Source organism: Dermacentor silvarum, chromosome 8 (genome assembly GCF_013339745.2).
Source record: "Dermacentor silvarum isolate Dsil-2018 chromosome 8, BIME_Dsil_1.4, whole genome shotgun sequence".
Classification (NCBI taxonomy): Eukaryota; Metazoa; Arthropoda; class Arachnida; order Ixodida; family Ixodidae; genus Dermacentor; species Dermacentor silvarum.
Window position 1 is genome coordinate 14394903 of NC_051161.1, and position 16818 is coordinate 14411720.

Here is a 16818-nt window from a genome sequence, read left to right on the forward strand (position 1 = left end):
ACGTCAGGGAAGCGGACTGCTCTCATTGGTCTCCTTCATGCGCGGCACGCGGCAAACCGCAAGAAATCGGTCCTGGAGCGATCCCTTCTGCGGCTAGAAAAACCCGTTTCGCGGCTGCTTTCACGGCGCGCGCGTCTTGGCACGCCGCGACGTGAGCCGAAAGAGACGCGGCGCGCGCCTCGGCGCACGTCGCGGCACGCTTGCACTGGACGGGTTGGCGCATGTGCGAAAAGTCGACCTTGCCGCCCAGCTTTCGACGAAAAAAACAAACAACCATCACGGACTTCTTTACGAAGTGAAGGTATGGAATAAAAGCCTTGTTCATATGCATATTCTTGTTTGTCCATTCGGTATAATTCGGCATTCGGATAATCGGACATTTTTTTACTCCCTGAGATCCCGAAATTAACGGGTTTGGACTGTACATCAATTTTGCGCACTGCGGATATCAAGTATACAAATGATGTGCAGTATAAATTTGTGACATTTTGTTTAGTACTTAGTTAAATTTGATGCTTGCCTTTTGTTTAGTTTACGCTATTTGTATGCAAAAAGATTGACAACTTTAATAAACATTCTGCTTCCCACTACTTGATCATTTGAAAGTTTTAGTTCAAAGGGGCAACAAAACCCATCAAGAACGGTGCAGTGGATGCCGAGCAAATTGATAATTTTTTTTTCGCATGCACTAAGGTATAGGAGATAGGTGTAAGCTTCTTGCAGTTCGAATAAGGATTCTGATTACAGACAATATCTATACCTTCGGCAGAATTGCGACTAAATGAAAAAAAAAAATTATACTAGAAACGTGTGCTCGTTAATTTTCCTCGGGTGAATATACGTTTCACTGTCTAACAAATGATATCGCTCCGTGTAGGACGCACGTATCGGAATTTTCTCGAATGTTATCGATGGTTGTATCGGCTGTCTGTTAATTGTCACCGAACCTTGCGTAATCTGATTGCATGTATGCGCGACGCGAATTGTGTACTATTTTCTGGAAGACACGCTGGCACCAGCGATTACTGTGGAACCTTCGATGACTCATACGTAGAGAAAGAGTCAAGTATAAAAGCCGACGCGCTCGACCCGCTGGTGAGATTTTCAACTGTGTTCGCCGCTTTCATTGTGCTTTGAGTGCAGCCGGTTTTTTCGCCCAATGAAGAGTTAGTTTTGCCATTCACAGTTTTGCTGCGGTGTTCTCGACCGTCACTACCACGTGACAATACAGTTATTGCAATACTGCTCACACACTCCGCTGTGCTCATTAGAATGCGTTTTGTACAGGAAAATTTATAATTAAGTAGGCAATAAAATGAATGACGGATATTGATCGCTCCGATAGCAACGTTTGATCCAATTTCCAAGCAGCAGATTAATAATACGGTTTTCCAGAATAAGGGTATTGTCGCGCTTCAGCAATCATCTTACAATCATTTTGCACGTCATAAAAAAAAGAAAAAAAAAACCTCTCCGATCATGCCAGGTGCTCGCCCGGCGCAGATTAATTGTAGCCGGGACAGTAATGTAGTTCAGTTGCGATGAAACATTAATTTCTACGTTCCATTCGTGGAAACTCTCCGTTTCTGCAAACGCACCGGCAAGCTGCCGCCTGCGAGGCCGGACTACGCTTTCAAGAGTGGTCGACTACAGCGCCGCCGCTACTTTTCCGCACGAAAAGGCCCTCTCCACGGCCGCCGGTCGCGCCACTCAAAATATTCTAGTACACTCTACCGATACTACCGATACGACGCAGGTCAAAATGGCGACGTCGCTCGTGTACTTCAGCTGGCTACTGGCTCAGCTAGTAGCGGCTGCGATACTGACTTTTCTAGATGGCGCTAACTATGCACCATATTTATCAGTTTCAGTTAAAAACTGGCGCGTTTTTTAAAATCCTCGAATCTAAGCCGACCCTAGAGTTTCGTGTGTGATTATTTGAAAAAAACTATCGGCCTAGATTCGAATAAATACGGTAGTTGATTATTGTTATTAGTTGAATAGGTGTTTCGATTTTTCTTGCAAGTAATGTCCGCCTCTAAGAATAATCCAGCTCAAGGACTAGAATTATGTTATCGGCAATAGGTTATTTTTTAAAATGCCATAAAACTTAAAAATCATCACCCTGTATATCAGTGAACATCCCACGACAGTATGCTGCACAAAACTCCCGCCACCTAGGCCTAACAAGCACCCTCTCATTGGTGGCCAAAGTTGACGTTTCGTGCAGAGTCAACGAAGTGCTTCACAGTGGCTGTACGACACTTCGAAAGCAGAGAAACAACTTCACCGACAAAAGTGGGGGCACATCCCGGTTGTATGTTTCGATCCCTGGACCCACAGGGCCGCTTGGTCTATGTTTTGCACGTGCATAGCCTTTGAAAAAATGTCCTTATGGTTAAAGAGTGGTGCCGCTTTAAGTGGGGAAATTCGCGACTCCGGTGACTTATGTTATAAGCGGTCTATGCTGTAGCACTATACAGTTGGTTTCATCTACACAGAAAGCTTCAAATATTTTTTAAATACTTACTCTGTGCTAGCTAGTACAGGCTCTATAGTGTGAGACCTGGTCATGTCAACCTGCAATCTGCAACAGCAGTCTACCACATTTGGAGCTAAAGGTCTCACCTCTCGTTTGCCAAAGTCGCCTCCTGGATTCATGGTCGCCAAGAGACGAAACCCTGGGCTGGCCACCAGCTCACGCCCACAGTCTGGTAGCAGCAGGGTACGCTCGGGCTCCAGCAGGCTGTTCAGACGCTCCAGCACAGCATCTTCAGCGAGGGAGATCTCATCGATCAGAAAGGGTTCACCGCCAAGCATTGCCTCCACCAAGGGGCCGTCCACCCACTGGAATAGGGGGCCCTCTGGCTCCCTGCCTGGTCGCAGGCTTCCCAGCAAATCGCCCGCCTCCGAGTGTAGGTGACAGCTTACAGTACGAAGCTGCTGGCCTCCTAGCAGGGCCAGCAACTGACAGATTGTCGTCTTGCCACACCTGCCAACAAAAAGCAGGTGAGATAAAAGGCTTGCAGGAACAAACCGGAGATATGAACAGAAGCAGTTAGCACATGATGGTTCAAGGCCCTCCAAAGGCCACTCCTTTGTGTAAAAACCTAAAGACTGTCCAGTACTCTCTAGAGCCACTGACAAGGCTAAATGATGTTTCGCACATGTTCATGAATATGTGAACTGCACAGTGTTTGCTTTCGAAATTCTTATACTTTTTTACATTGTTGGTACTGTTTGCTCAGCCAAAGGAATTCAGTGGAAGTCCGCAAGATGAAGCACAAAGCAATGAACAAAACCATGCATTAATTTCCTGAAAGGAAAGTGTCTCCACAGCCTTACGTATTTGAGGAGCAGTTGACCAAGCACCGCAGCTGAACTGAAGATTCAAATTAAGTGATACAAGAACATTCAACTTAAATTTCCAATAAAATACATCAGTGACTATTCCCTCACTATTTTAATAAATTCTACACCCCTTTAAACTGTGTTTCACTCACTCCCTCACCCTCACTTTCACCAGTGCACCAATAGGTCCCTAAACATTTATCACTGAAACCTTGTGGCAAGGAGAATGCCCTGGCATGAAAACTAATACCATGAGCCCATCAACAGTGAAGGTCCACAATATTAGCACAGCAACATAAACACAACCCATATTTTCTCAATTTAACAACTGCATAAGAATTACCAAATTTTCCGATGTACAAGACGCAGCATTTTTCCAAAATTTTTGGCAGTGCGTCTTATACAACGATCTTATATACTGGATTTTCTTTTTTTTTTTTGTGGCATTATGAATTGATGTTGATTAGGCTTTTTTTTTTTTTTCAACATTTACAATGGACCATTACGAATGATGCGCCCTAAATGCGATACTAAACCGTCAACCTGCCAAAAGTAGAGTGCCATAACAAAAAAGAAAGAAACACAAAAAGAGAGAGAAAGGAAAAAGAATAACAAGCCGCCGTGCGAGTTTTGGGATCACGAAGGCAGCGAGGGTTTCGGAGGCGGACGTTTTGCAAGCCGCAAGTAGTAGGTTAAAATGGCAAATGATGATCACAGATATACAGCAACAGGGCGCATGCAGCACGCTTCATTCAGCGAAGTTGGTCTGCAATGCCTGGAGTGCGGTTTTGGTAGGCTACAGTCACTGCAAGGTTTCGCAAAGTAGGCCTATTAGGTTCATCAGCGCCTGAGCACGACGCAAGCAGTGACGACGGCGATTATGAAGCTGAAGGGTATGCCCCAGCGATGCTACCACCAGAACTTACAGAACTTTTTGACAGCGTGTCGGAAGACGGAGACTTAAAAGGTTTTGAGTGAATAAAATGTTACTCCTGCTTTTATACGGGATGTTTATTAATGCGTGTTCATCAAATTTTCCCCCACAAGTTTGCTGCTTCACAACTGTTCTTACAGAGACTAAGTTCTCAAAGACGCTAATTGGCAAGTACGGCAAGTTTACGCAACCACACGTAATGAAGTTTATTTGTGGCCAGTGAGTAAATATAGGTACGTCTTATACAATGGGGCGTCTTATACCCCAGAAAATACAGTACTAAGAAGATTGACTATTCTTTTATGTCACTTTGTTTTTTCTAGTTTCCTTTATTATGAATAAAAAGGTATGATACATGGTAGAAACAGACATGAAAATGAGATGCTCAAAAATATGAAACAGCTAGCTGCTCACCCAGTATCTCCTACCAGCAGGACGGGTTCATCAAACTGAAGTGCCCTCTGCAGCAAGTATGCCATGCGTCGAGCATCAGCAGTCCACACAAGATGCTTGAATCCTTTGGGAGCAACTGTGCATGGAACCCCAGAGAACAGCTTCTCCGGGTCCACTTGCCGCTTGAACTTTTTGCTGAGCACCTCTGCCACAAGCTGTGCCTCCTGGGGTCGGCGAACTCGTCCAGCCAACAGGGCATATCCTAACAGAAGGACACAGCAACACTGAAATTTCACAGCGAAATTGCAGAGAGTGCAGAGAAATACACTCACAAAAAAGTGCCAGCACAGCAAGCTTTTGCACTCAGTGCAAGCAAACTGAAAGTCAAATCAGGAAGGAAATTTGTAAGATATCGAGAGCCTTGTGCCATGATATGCAGGTGAAATTCCAAAAATCAAATCCGACTGTGCAAGTCCCAAGACATATTAAAATTTTATCAATTGCAATTGACAACCACAAAAGTGCTTGAAAGAATTACTGTAAAAGAACTCAAGGTTAGATAAAAATGAGACTTTGAAGTCCTAGAGCCAGTCACTAGCAACTGATGTCAAGGTCCGAGCTGGACAAAAAACCTAGAAGTAGAAAAATACTGTGTTCTGAAATATACAACGCAAATAATGTCAGTCCTTCAACAGTGCTTAGAGAAAATCAATCAATTAGCTCAGGGGGCAAGGAACAAAGCTTGTTCAAACAAATGCTACCCAGTACTAAGTTCATGCCAGCAACAATTACCATGTGCAGGAATGTGTAGGCTTTAACCCTTTGAGGGTAATTTTTTTTTTTTTTTTTTTTTGCCAAGACGCAGATTTAAAATCTTCAGTGGAACCTATTTCGAAAAAAGAACATTCGGCAGAGACACATAAGACTGCTTACATGTCGGAATGCGAAAGCATTAGAGTCTCGCTGGTGAAACCTTTAGTCGGCCTGATGGCTGTGATACGACACAATCATGCACGCACTGGGCACATCTTTAGTCAGCCAGAACCGTAAAGCCGCTGCGGCGTCGGGGAAGTGTGCTCGTCTTGCACTGCGGAGGCCCGGGTTCGATTCCTACCCAGACAGAAATGTAGGAATTTTTTTTTTTTTAAGCCATTAATCTACTTCGTTTACGGGAACCTCCCTGAGAAATTTGACGTCAATCCAGTGAAAAGAGTAAAACTCTTTGCGCCGTCAGCCATTTTTGGTACCAACGCTCAGTTACGTCACGCCACTGACAACACTGGATTTTTGCGTAATGGGGCACGTAATGCTTTCGCATTAAAATTTACCGTAATCTTTTTAATGACAAAAAAGTGAAGTATGACATAAAGTAAAAAGAAAAAAACATTTTCCGCAGGTAAACATGCACTGTGTATTCATAAGTACAGATGGGCTTTTATAAATACAGTCAAATCTCGATAATTCGAACTCGAAGGGGCCCGAAAATTTGTTTGAATTAAAAGAAGTTCAAATTAAAAGAAGGGCGTATTTTTGAAGTATTTGTGCACCATGGCATGATGCACGAACGATGCGAGTCGTGGAATATTGCGGCATGCAAGCGCATAGCAAGCGCGGGCCACGAAACTACCCATGCCGGCTAACGCTTGCTTACCGATAACGGCAGAAAACGAAGCTTCAGGGAGCGGGCGGCGTCGGCACACGGGTGCGCGCGGAGACTTTCGAAGGTGAGGAAGGAGGGCGGCAGGGAAGCGGATTCGGCCTCGGCAACTCCGCCGCTTCGATGGCAGTGGCTTCGGTGGCTCCTCTCACCCTCCCTCTCAACTCCCTCACCTTTGACTATCTCCGTGCACGGACGCTGCCGTGCCGGCGCCAGCTTAGCCCGCTCCCTGAAGTTTTGTTTTTTGCCATTATCGGGAAGCGAGCGTTTGCCGGTGTGGGCAGTTTCGTTGCCGGACTATGCCTCCGCCGCTGCTTCCCTCTGCGCTGCTGCCGCAGCGTGCAGGGTCAACATGTGACTAGAAAATAGAGGAAGCATAAAGGAGAAGGGTTCACTGCCATTTTCTCCGCGTGGCTGCAACGTCGGCACTAGAGTGTGCTAGAATACGGTTGTCTAGAACACTTTAGTCGGCACGTACACGCGTGTTCCGGCGCGATGCAGAAACGGCGACCTTGCAATTTGAAAGAGGGTGAAATTTCCGCTGCAAGTTTTTTTTTTTTCCCCTTCCTTCGCGCGCGGAATTGAGGGGTCTCTCCTGAGCTTTTGCTCTATGGCGGTGTCGGAGCAATGCCGGTTGGAGGCGCCGCCGTGTGATTTAGCGCGCTGTTAAGAGCATTGTCGGTGCGCGGTATGTTCGAATTAACCATCGCAAATGCTTTCGCGTTCAAATTACCGGGCGTTTTCGCACATTGGAATACGTGCAAGTTTGACGGGACCACAGCGTCAGTTCGAATTAAGTGTGTTCGAATTAACGAGATTCGAGTGTACTTATAAGAATAAGAAAGTAGATACACTGTGTGAGGAGAGAGTGGCAGTGTAAGCAAACTGAGAAGTCCAGGTGACGCAAGGCAAGGCGCAGTGCTCGGAGGCCGCGCACATGATTGACTGTAGTTGCCAGGAGAAGGACAAGGTGGCACGAGTGCAGTGGCGACAAAGGAAGGAAGACGTGGGTGGCACGCAGTGTGTGCTGCTTGTGATGAGCGCCGAGGGACAGCATGAGAGAAGAGTCGCGGAGTGTGGTAATAAAGGGAATGTTTGCGATGAATGTGACGGCCTGTCATCGTTTGTAATAATTGAAATAAATATATTCCGATTCGGGCACTTGCGCAAGATGCATTGAAGGAATCGCCGCTTGACTCACTTAAAGAAGACCAACCGGCGCGTACGTACATAGCGTAATCGAACAGTTTATGTGAGCGCACGGAAGAAAACTGTATGGTCGTGCACCCGTCAAAGAAAAAAAAAAGAAGTGTCAGAAACTTGCAATAATCCATCGTTCTATCGCCAAAAAGGGACAATCAGTTTTTGCAAGCTGAGCCTCAAGAAAAGAAACGCAGGCATGGCAGCATCATTTGTATATGGTGGCATCGCTTCCAATACCCATCTCACACGGGCATTTGGAAGGCCTTCCAACCCATAGTCCATTGTCGAGCACGAGCTGCTACACAAGCGGTTTCGAAGGCCGCCGTGTCAATATTCTACCGAGTCAACAGAGCATCCTAATAGTGTTGTGCAAATATTCGAATTTTCGAATAGTAGTTTCAATATTACGCTATTCAATATTCGCTTCGAGAGCAGTTGTAATATTCGTGCTTTTCGATGTGTTGGCAAACGGTTGCGAGTTTGTTACTGTCTAATAATCAGTTCCACTGGCAGCCGTAGCCTCCACCGCGGCAACGCTAGGCCTAGCTACTTTGACGTTCGCTACGAAGTTTCTTGCTGTTCGGTGCCGTGTTTTTAATTGAAACAGCTCGCCGCTGTTGGCGAACTGAAATGGCGCCGACTCTGCCTTTGTGATCCTCGCCAATGGCTTCGAAGCTCGGAAGGCATGACGCGTTATGTAATGCCAGTTCCCGAAACTCAGCTTCGCCTCAGTACACTAGTGTTACGCGGTGAATCATACTAATAGTGGGAAGGAGCAATTGTCACGGGACACGGTATGTATTCACACGCCGTCTCCTATCTCAGTACGAGCACCAATACGACTAATAAGTGTACTGGCAGGTCTTTAAAGCTATTTCGGATGTGCCTGTGGAGATTTGAGCCCTTGGGAGCAGTAAAAGGCATGAATTTATGCTTTCATACTGCCCGATTTTTCGGACGTTTTCGCGGCTCCTAGGGAGTCCAAAAAATCGGACGTTGACTATATTAATTGTAGTAATTTCATCAACTCTGTTTAACAACGGGCAAAAGAAACCGAGCAACGAGCTCCAGAAATGCAGGTATATGCCGACGTCATCTTTGCCAATCGTGGTGCCCTGCTTGCCAGCACTCTTTTCTCACCACCACCGCGTCCGACACTAAGTTAGAAAAACCAGTTTCGGACCTTTAAAAATTTCTCATAACCTTCAAAATTGCTCAGAAACTTATTTGCGAGAAAGCTTATCAACACGATTTCAAAACATTTGAACTATAATAATCCGAGAAAGCAATGAGTAAATGACATCAACATTCTCAAATGTATTTGAATAAATAAGTCCTACTTGAATTAATTGTGGTCTCATTCTCACAAATTAGTCCACTTAATCATTGCATATATCCAATAATTATCTTGTATGCCACGTTGTGGCCAAGATTTTTTAACAGCTACTATTCGACATTCGATTGAAAAATATATGGCCAAAATCACTATTCGCTTTGAATTCACTTCGAACTCAAAATCCACTATTTGCACAACCCTACTCTACAACTCTATTGCAAACTCGATGGCCTTTGAGCAACGGCAGCCACATCGAGCGGCGCATCAGTGCCACAGTTTCACTACTCAACAACTTAAAAACTTAACATATATGTATAACAATGTATAAACAATTTATTAAAATGTATAAACAAGAACAAAAGAAATTTTTGTGCTCTTAAGTGCATTTATTATTATTATTTCACTTTCGGTGAGTGACATGAAAACGAAAATAAAGATCCGTAGCACCACGCAATTTTTGCGAGAAATGCCTGGACTACTCAACGGCCCTTCAAAAGTGCCGTGTACCAACGCCACAACTCCTTTGGGTCGATAGAGTTGTGGTGTTTTGAAGGCTATCGACTGGAAAGCCTTCCAAGTGTGCAAGTGTCACACTAGCATAATATACCAGCGCTCACCTGTGAACAGACGTAATCACACCCCTGTAAGCAACAGACGAACGAGCATGTAGTGCAGACCCTTTGAGAGATTAGAAACGAGATACTAGTAGACATCAGTTTTTGTGAGTGCGAAACAGAAACAGCCCACGAGACAAAACCAAAACTAACAGCCGTGCACCCATGCACGTGCGGATGTGCGAGTGGTTGCTGACACGCCAGCGTAAACAGGCCGTGGAACTAACCAAGAAACTACGGAGCGAAAAAAGAAAAAGGTATTGTACAGTGAAACGTCGTTACGACGAACAGCACATTACCAAACTCATCAGATTAACGAACTTTTCAGAAATGCCCTGCTGACTGCTTACAGTTTTAATGTAACACTATTTCAGTGTTACGAACTTAAGAATACTGAACTTCTCAGAATAACAGTCATTATTCAATTTCCATGTCATGTTAACAATGTCTCAGTACTACGAACTAATATTCCGAAATCTGGAGATTCTTCGATTTCCGTGTATCCTTTGTGGCAGCGGGAACAGTAGGCTAGCAGCTACATGTGTGGAGAAATGTAACCTCCGTGCTCACGGGGAAAGCACACGGTTGCACTTTCCGGATGGTGTTGTTTACACACGCTTGCGCTTTCGAATAGTTAAAGTGCCCGCCTGAAGCAAGATAGTTGTGGTGTCCATGGCAAGGAATATGAAAAACAGACAAACAATAAGAAACATTACGCTTCATAGGCGACACGGAGCTTCTTCTTTGTTGGTGGTTTGCTCGTCATCAGCTTCTTATTTGGGTGCACCGCTCTATATGTGGTGGTGCGTGGTGGCGGAATCTATGGTCAAGAGCAAAAGCGCGGGCCGAGAAACAACAGCGATGCTTTCATTAATGGCTCATATGGTGAGAACTGATAAACTGATGGGTAAAATGGTTAATTTTGGGGCTTTCACTATAATGACCTTTCAGAATAACGAACAATTTGCTGCGGTCCCCTGAAGCTCGTTATATTGAGATTTTACTGTAACCACACAGGGTGGCAGCACTTGCTGGGCAACAGAGAATTGAAAAATTGGCGTGTTTTTTAAATGTACAGACAGCGTCATAAATATGTGGCATCGACGATTTGGGACATGGTTCGCGACACAATATATTTACATCTTAGACCCTCAAAGGTTTAATTACAGGCAATGGCTGTTTATGCAACATTAGCGAATGTTCTGGGACATGAGAAAACAACTATGCACCAATATACAAACACCACACTAAAAAATCTCACTGGAGCTGAGAATCAAATCTGGGTCTGTAAGGTAAGAAACAAGAATTCTGCAGTGAAGCTGATCACACAACTCTACAAGCATTGCACAAATTGCCATAGCTAGCCGTGCAATACAAATATCAAATAAATCAAATTATGTTCATTGCTGCGACGTAGCACTGATTGAGTTGTCCATGCAAACAGTATACTGGTACAATAAATTATTTCAATTGTATTTCCTGGAATTGTTGCATTGTGCTAGTGCTGTGCCTGTGTGCGCATATAACTAATATTCATAGAGATTTCTTGCCAGTGTATAGTCCTCTGTTATTTCTTCACTTACTCTACTCCTGTAATCACCCTCTTAGTGCTGACAGTATGAATAAACAAAGAAACAAATGCTGCTAGTGAGTTGCATCACACTCACCAGACATTGATGTGATGCTATATGTTCTACAGCCAAGCATAAAGGTACCTACAGCACAAGCTGCAACTTCAGAGATGGCGTACAAGAAATTATGGTACAGTAAAAGCTCGATGATACGATCACGGCTAATACGAATTTCCGGATGATACGAATTTTTCTGTGGTCCCGGCCGAGCCCCATTACTTTGCAACGTGCTAGAGAACGGTTGTTACGAATCGATTTTCAGCCTGCGTCGGTTGATACGAATAAACGCCGCCCCACCGACGGCCGCGAAAGAGAGAACAGCGCGCAGTCACGCGCTTTCTCTCCTCTTTTGGTGCGGAGGCGCGGCGCCGGACAGCGCGGACTCCGCGACTGGGCGCGAAGAGTTTGAAGCGGTGGCGCTTCAAGAAATAAATGCTTTTTACGTACATGTGCCTCAGTGAGTTCACCTCTGATTCTTTAATTTAGCTACAGTCGAATCTCGTTAATTCGAACACGCTTATTTCGAACATACCGCGCACCGACAATGCTCTTAGCAGCGCGCCAAATAACGCGGCGGCGCCTCCGACCGGCATTGCTCCGACACCGCCGTAGAGCAAAAGCTCAGGAGAGACCCCTCAATGCCGCGCGCGAAGGAACGGGGGAAAAAAAAAAGAACCCGCGGCGGAAATTTCCCCCTCTCTCAAATTGCAAGGTCGCCGTTTCTGCATCGCGCCGGAGCAAGCGTGTACGTGCCGACTAGAGAGTTCTAGACAACCGTATTCTAGCACACACTAGTGCCGACGTCTCAGCCACGCAGATAAAATGGCAGTGAACCCTTCTCCTCTATTTTCTAGTCACATGTTGACCTTGCACGCTGCGGCAGCAGCGCAGAGGGAAGCAGCGGCGGAGGCACAGTCGGGCCAACGAAACTGCCACGCCCGCAAACGCTCGCTTCCCGATAACGGCAGAAAACGAAACTTCAGGGGGCGGCTAATATAAGCTGGCGCCAGCACGGCGGCAGGCGCGCACTGAGATGTGCGCACGGAGTCGAAGGTGAGAGAGCTACGAGGGAGTTGAGAGGGAGGGCGAGGGGAACCACCGAAGCGGCGGAGTTGACGCGGCCAAATCCGCTTCCCTGGCGCGCCCTCCTCCCTCACCTTCGACTAGAGTTCGACGGTCTCCGCGCGCACCCGTGTGCCGGCGCCGCCCGCTCGCTCCCTGAAGCTTCGTTTTCTGTCGTTATCGGGAAGCGACCGTTAGCCGGCGTGGGCAGTTTCGTGGCCCGCGCTTGCTATGCGCTTGCGCGCCGCGATATTTCACGACTCGCACCGTTCGTGCATCGTGCTATGGTGCACGAATACTTCAAAAATACGTCCTTTTAATTCGAACAAATTGTCGGGCCCCTTCGAGTTCGAATTATCGAGATTCGGCAGTAGTTTTAATTGTGTTTCGATGATACGAATTTCGGCTAATACGAATATTTTTCGTGACCCCGTGAGATTCGTATCATCGAGCTTTTACTGTATTTAGAACAAGTCAAGGCATGATGGAACAAGTGTGAGAAGTGGCTATTCACTGTCTAAGGTGAGCACATTGCTGATTGTTTATAAGGATCTGGTGGAACCTTTTTTGTAGATAAAATAGATGAGGACACTAGCAATAGACCGCAAAACGTTCTGCAAGAATGTCTAACACCTACAGACTGCCATTAGCCTTGGTAAATGAACACTTCATTCTGCAGTGGACATAAATATAGGCAGATGATGATGATGATGACATGAACACTTCTGTGTACTCACTCCATAAAAATGACATTTTTTAATCTTACTAGTAGTTGTGACACCACCTTGACATTTTTCATCTCATGTTTTTTCTTTCAATTAGCACACCTGTTTGAACACTTCTTGAACAAAGAGCAACAGTTGACAAAAGTTAAGGCTAGTACCTTCATTAGCCAAGAACTGGTCCCAGTCATAGAAGCCACCTGGGTCAGGAGTTCGGCGGTAGCGTTCAGCCCAACGAAACAGGTCACGGAGAGTCATGTAACCATGGCGACCGGCAAAGACACCTGTCTCACGACGACGCAGCTGAAGTTCTGTCATCACAGACACCATCTTGACACTGAGTGAGCGCGGCAAAGAGCAGCGCTTCTCTAGGATGTCTTCCAGCTCCTCTGCTGGCAACTCCTCAAAGTGCAGCTCAAGAAATCGGTTGCGGAAGGCACGTGAGAGCGCCTACAGAACAGCATGGTCAGAAAGATTTGTTAATTTATTAGCAATTAATTGTTTGTACATCTTGGGTTCTGGGGTTTTACGTGCCAAAACCACGATTTGATTATAAGGCACGTCGTAGCGGAACTCCGTATTAATTTTGACCACCAGGGCACCTTTAACGTGCCTCCAATGTACGCGACACAGGCGTTTTTGCATTTCGCCCCTATCGAAACGCGGTCGTGGCGGTCGGGATTTGATCTCGCGACCTTGTGCTTAGCTATTTGTACATTTTAAATGCAAGTTAATGTCTGTACACCAGCATTGCATTATCTTTTTGTTCTCTACACATTTTAATTCGAACAAATAGAAAACTGTATTTGCAGTATCATAGAGCATAAATAAATATTTTATTAAAGAATGAAGCAAACTCGTGCAATAAACCACCCTACGACCTGCAGAGAAGCTTCCAAGTAAACGCCTGCCAGCAAGACCTCTCGTCAAGGCCATTTATCTCATCCAACAGATCTCCGAACAGATTCTCACTGTACAATAATTTGCACTCGCGCATCACGTAGCCTTGGCTCTGCTGCACGGAGCTACTGAAAAAGAGTATAACTACTTAGCCCCCATGACTGGTCTCCTTAAAAATTATTAACTCCCTTGCTAAGGCAAATGCCAAGCTTACTGACTTTGCATCAATGCAACTGGCAGTAGCTAGCCATGAGTCAAGAAATCAGAAACCAGAGCTGATATAAATGCCACAAAAGTAACGACACACAGTCACTCACAGTTTACTGTTTCTATCCATACTATAAAAGGATAGAAGAGGTAACAATTGTATTTATTGTTGTACTAGGAGAAGTACAAGAAACAATGCATTACACCGATGTTTAAAATGTACAGCATAATGTCAAGAGAAAGATCCAAGCTGCAATAGTTGGGCAAGATTTCAACTTCCAGAAATATGCATCAACTGCCCATCATGCAGTGGTGGTCCAGCCAGCTTAAGCATTGGAGAAATTTTTGGACCAGGAAAAAAGCTGTTTTGTAGCAATTTAGGAGCAGCCACATTAGCATTTTTTAGCAGTTCTGTAGCACAAAATTTTGGTTTTTGGATCAGTTGGAGTAGGCGAAAAGCAAGTGCATGACATTTGGTGCAGCTTATTACTACTATACAATTGTTAAGTACTTCTTTAGGGCAAATGGACACAAGCAAGACAGACTGACGCAGCCATTTAGCTTGCGTGCCCAGAGCAGAAAACGTTGCACACAGACTTTACTTGCCTATGTGAATAGCACTTGTAGACTACTGAGAATAGTTTTATGCAATCAGACATAATACAAAAGTGACTAGAAATGCAGAAAAACAATTTTGTGCAACAACAATGCCTAGCCGCGGGCTCGAGGAGTCGACGCTCGACGTGCTTAGTCACACGGTCCCAAGTGCCGATGCGCGAAATGCCTAGCCGCGGGCTCAAGGAGTTGACGTTCGATGTGCTTAGTCGCGCAGTCCCAAGTGCCGATGCGCAAAATGCCTAGCCGCGGGCCCGAGGAGTCGACGCTCGATGTGCTTAGTCGCGCAGTCACAAGTGCCGATGCATGAAGTGCCTAGCCGCGGGCTCGAGGAGTCAACGCTTGATGTGCTTAGTCACCCAGTCCCAAGTGCTCATGCATGAAATGCCTAGCCGCGGACCCGAGGAGTCGACGCACGATGTGCTTAGTCACGCAGTCCCAAGTGCGATGCACGAAATCCCTAGCCACAGGCTCGAGAAGTCGAAGCTCGATGTGCTTAGTTGCGCAGTCCCAAGTGCCGATGCACGAAATGCCTAGCCGCGGGCTCGAGGAGTCGACGCTCGACGCGCTTAGTCTCACAGTCCCAAGTGCCAATGTGTGAAATGCCTAGCCGCAGGCTCGAGGAGTCGATGCTCGATGAGCTTAGTCACGCAGTCCTAAGTGCCGATGCACGAAATGCTTAGTCGCAGTCCCGAGGAGTTGACGCTCGATGCGCTTAGTCTCGCAGTCCCAAGTGCCGATGCACGAAATGTCTGCCTCAGGCTCCAACGCTCGATGTGCTTAGTCACGAATTCCGAAACATCCAAGTGCTGACAGGCTTAATTGCATGTCCGATTGAGGATTCCAAGCGTGAAGCTTGGTCGAGAAGATCGCGTCACCGATGCTCGGAACGCTTAGCCGCGGGTCTGTCCACAAACGTAGGGATCGGCCACGCTACTGCGATGTCCGCGTAGCGCCCAAGGCAAAGGTGGCGCTTTGGCGCACTTGGCGCAAGTTGCACTTCGGTGGGTGCAAACAAGTAGAATCGTAGAAAATGGTGCAAATGGCGCAGTTGGACCACCACTGCCCATGCATAGGAAATCTGCTAAGAACTTGGTGAATGACATTTTTTATGCACTCACCTTTCGGCCACCATAGCGGCCAGGTGGATTCTGGGTTGCAAAGAGCATAAAATGCGGGTGGGCACGGACTACTTCTTGCGTTTCGGGCACGAATAACTCTCTGTTGTCATCCAGCACCTGCAAACAGATCAAAATGTGCCAACACCGTGAACACTTCAAAGAAACAGACTCTTAAAAAAATGATTACATGAACAATTGAAATCTTGAGCATTACACAAGCAATGTGATAATAAGCATGTGTAGTTTGAAAATGCCTATTCTGTGTTTCTATTAGCATAACATGACCGCGCATATGTTTTTATTTCGATACCCTCCCCTTATGTAATGCCCAAACCCAGGGCCCTTAAGGGACAATAAATGATAAATGATGATGAATATTCAAGCCTTTCGGGTGTTCAAGCAATGCTGCAGCCAGGATAAAACATCTTCCAAAGATGCCAGTATTTACATAAATTTTTATAACTATTATATCTACATCCTAAATCTACCCTGGGGCTGTGAATAATTATTTAACCAAGACAAAGGGTTCCGAGGAAGAGTAAATGTTTTATGCCCTTGTCCAAATAATGGCTCAGGGCAGAGGATTCTCTCATTTTGCAAGTGACGTTCATGCATGAGAATAAATTTAAAATTTATCTTTGATAAATGTGTGACCCGCTGCAGATTTCTGACCAGGTGAACCTGTACCACATGACATTTAAAAATGTTTTATTGTGCTCTTGAAACCCACCTATTAGGGATGTTCTAATAGTGGATTTTGAGTTCGAGGCAAATTCGATTTAATATCAAATAGCTGTAGTGCAGGGAAGTGCTTGCAAACTCACATGCATTAAAACAACTGTATGTTGGAATTACTTGTTCTGTGGAACAATGAGATCAAATTTATTGCAGTCGCACTCGTTAACTAGATGTCAAGGATACAAAGAGGTTAATAAGTAGCAAAGCATGATGAAACTGCCTTTGTGCATGTAAGAGGTTAATCAGAAGATCACATAAGTAAAACAATGCACAAATTAAAAATGTGGACCCCTGCAATGACTAGTGGAAGTTTAAACAGAACGTAGTGCTGTAC

The 16818-nt window shown here is 45.5% G+C and overlaps 1 protein-coding gene across 1 annotated transcript in view; it reads right to left on the minus strand.

The window, feature by feature from the left end:
• The window catches only part of LOC119461954 (midasin-like), a 268647-nt gene that overhangs the window by 181741 nt on the left and 70088 nt on the right, over nucleotides 1-16818 (minus strand). The window contains 4 exon segments of the mRNA XM_049672349.1: nucleotides 2629-2992; nucleotides 4700-4940; nucleotides 13065-13353; nucleotides 15747-15863. Of these exon segments, the coding sequence (XP_049528306.1) occupies nucleotides 2629-2992; nucleotides 4700-4940; nucleotides 13065-13353; nucleotides 15747-15863 (1011 nt within the window).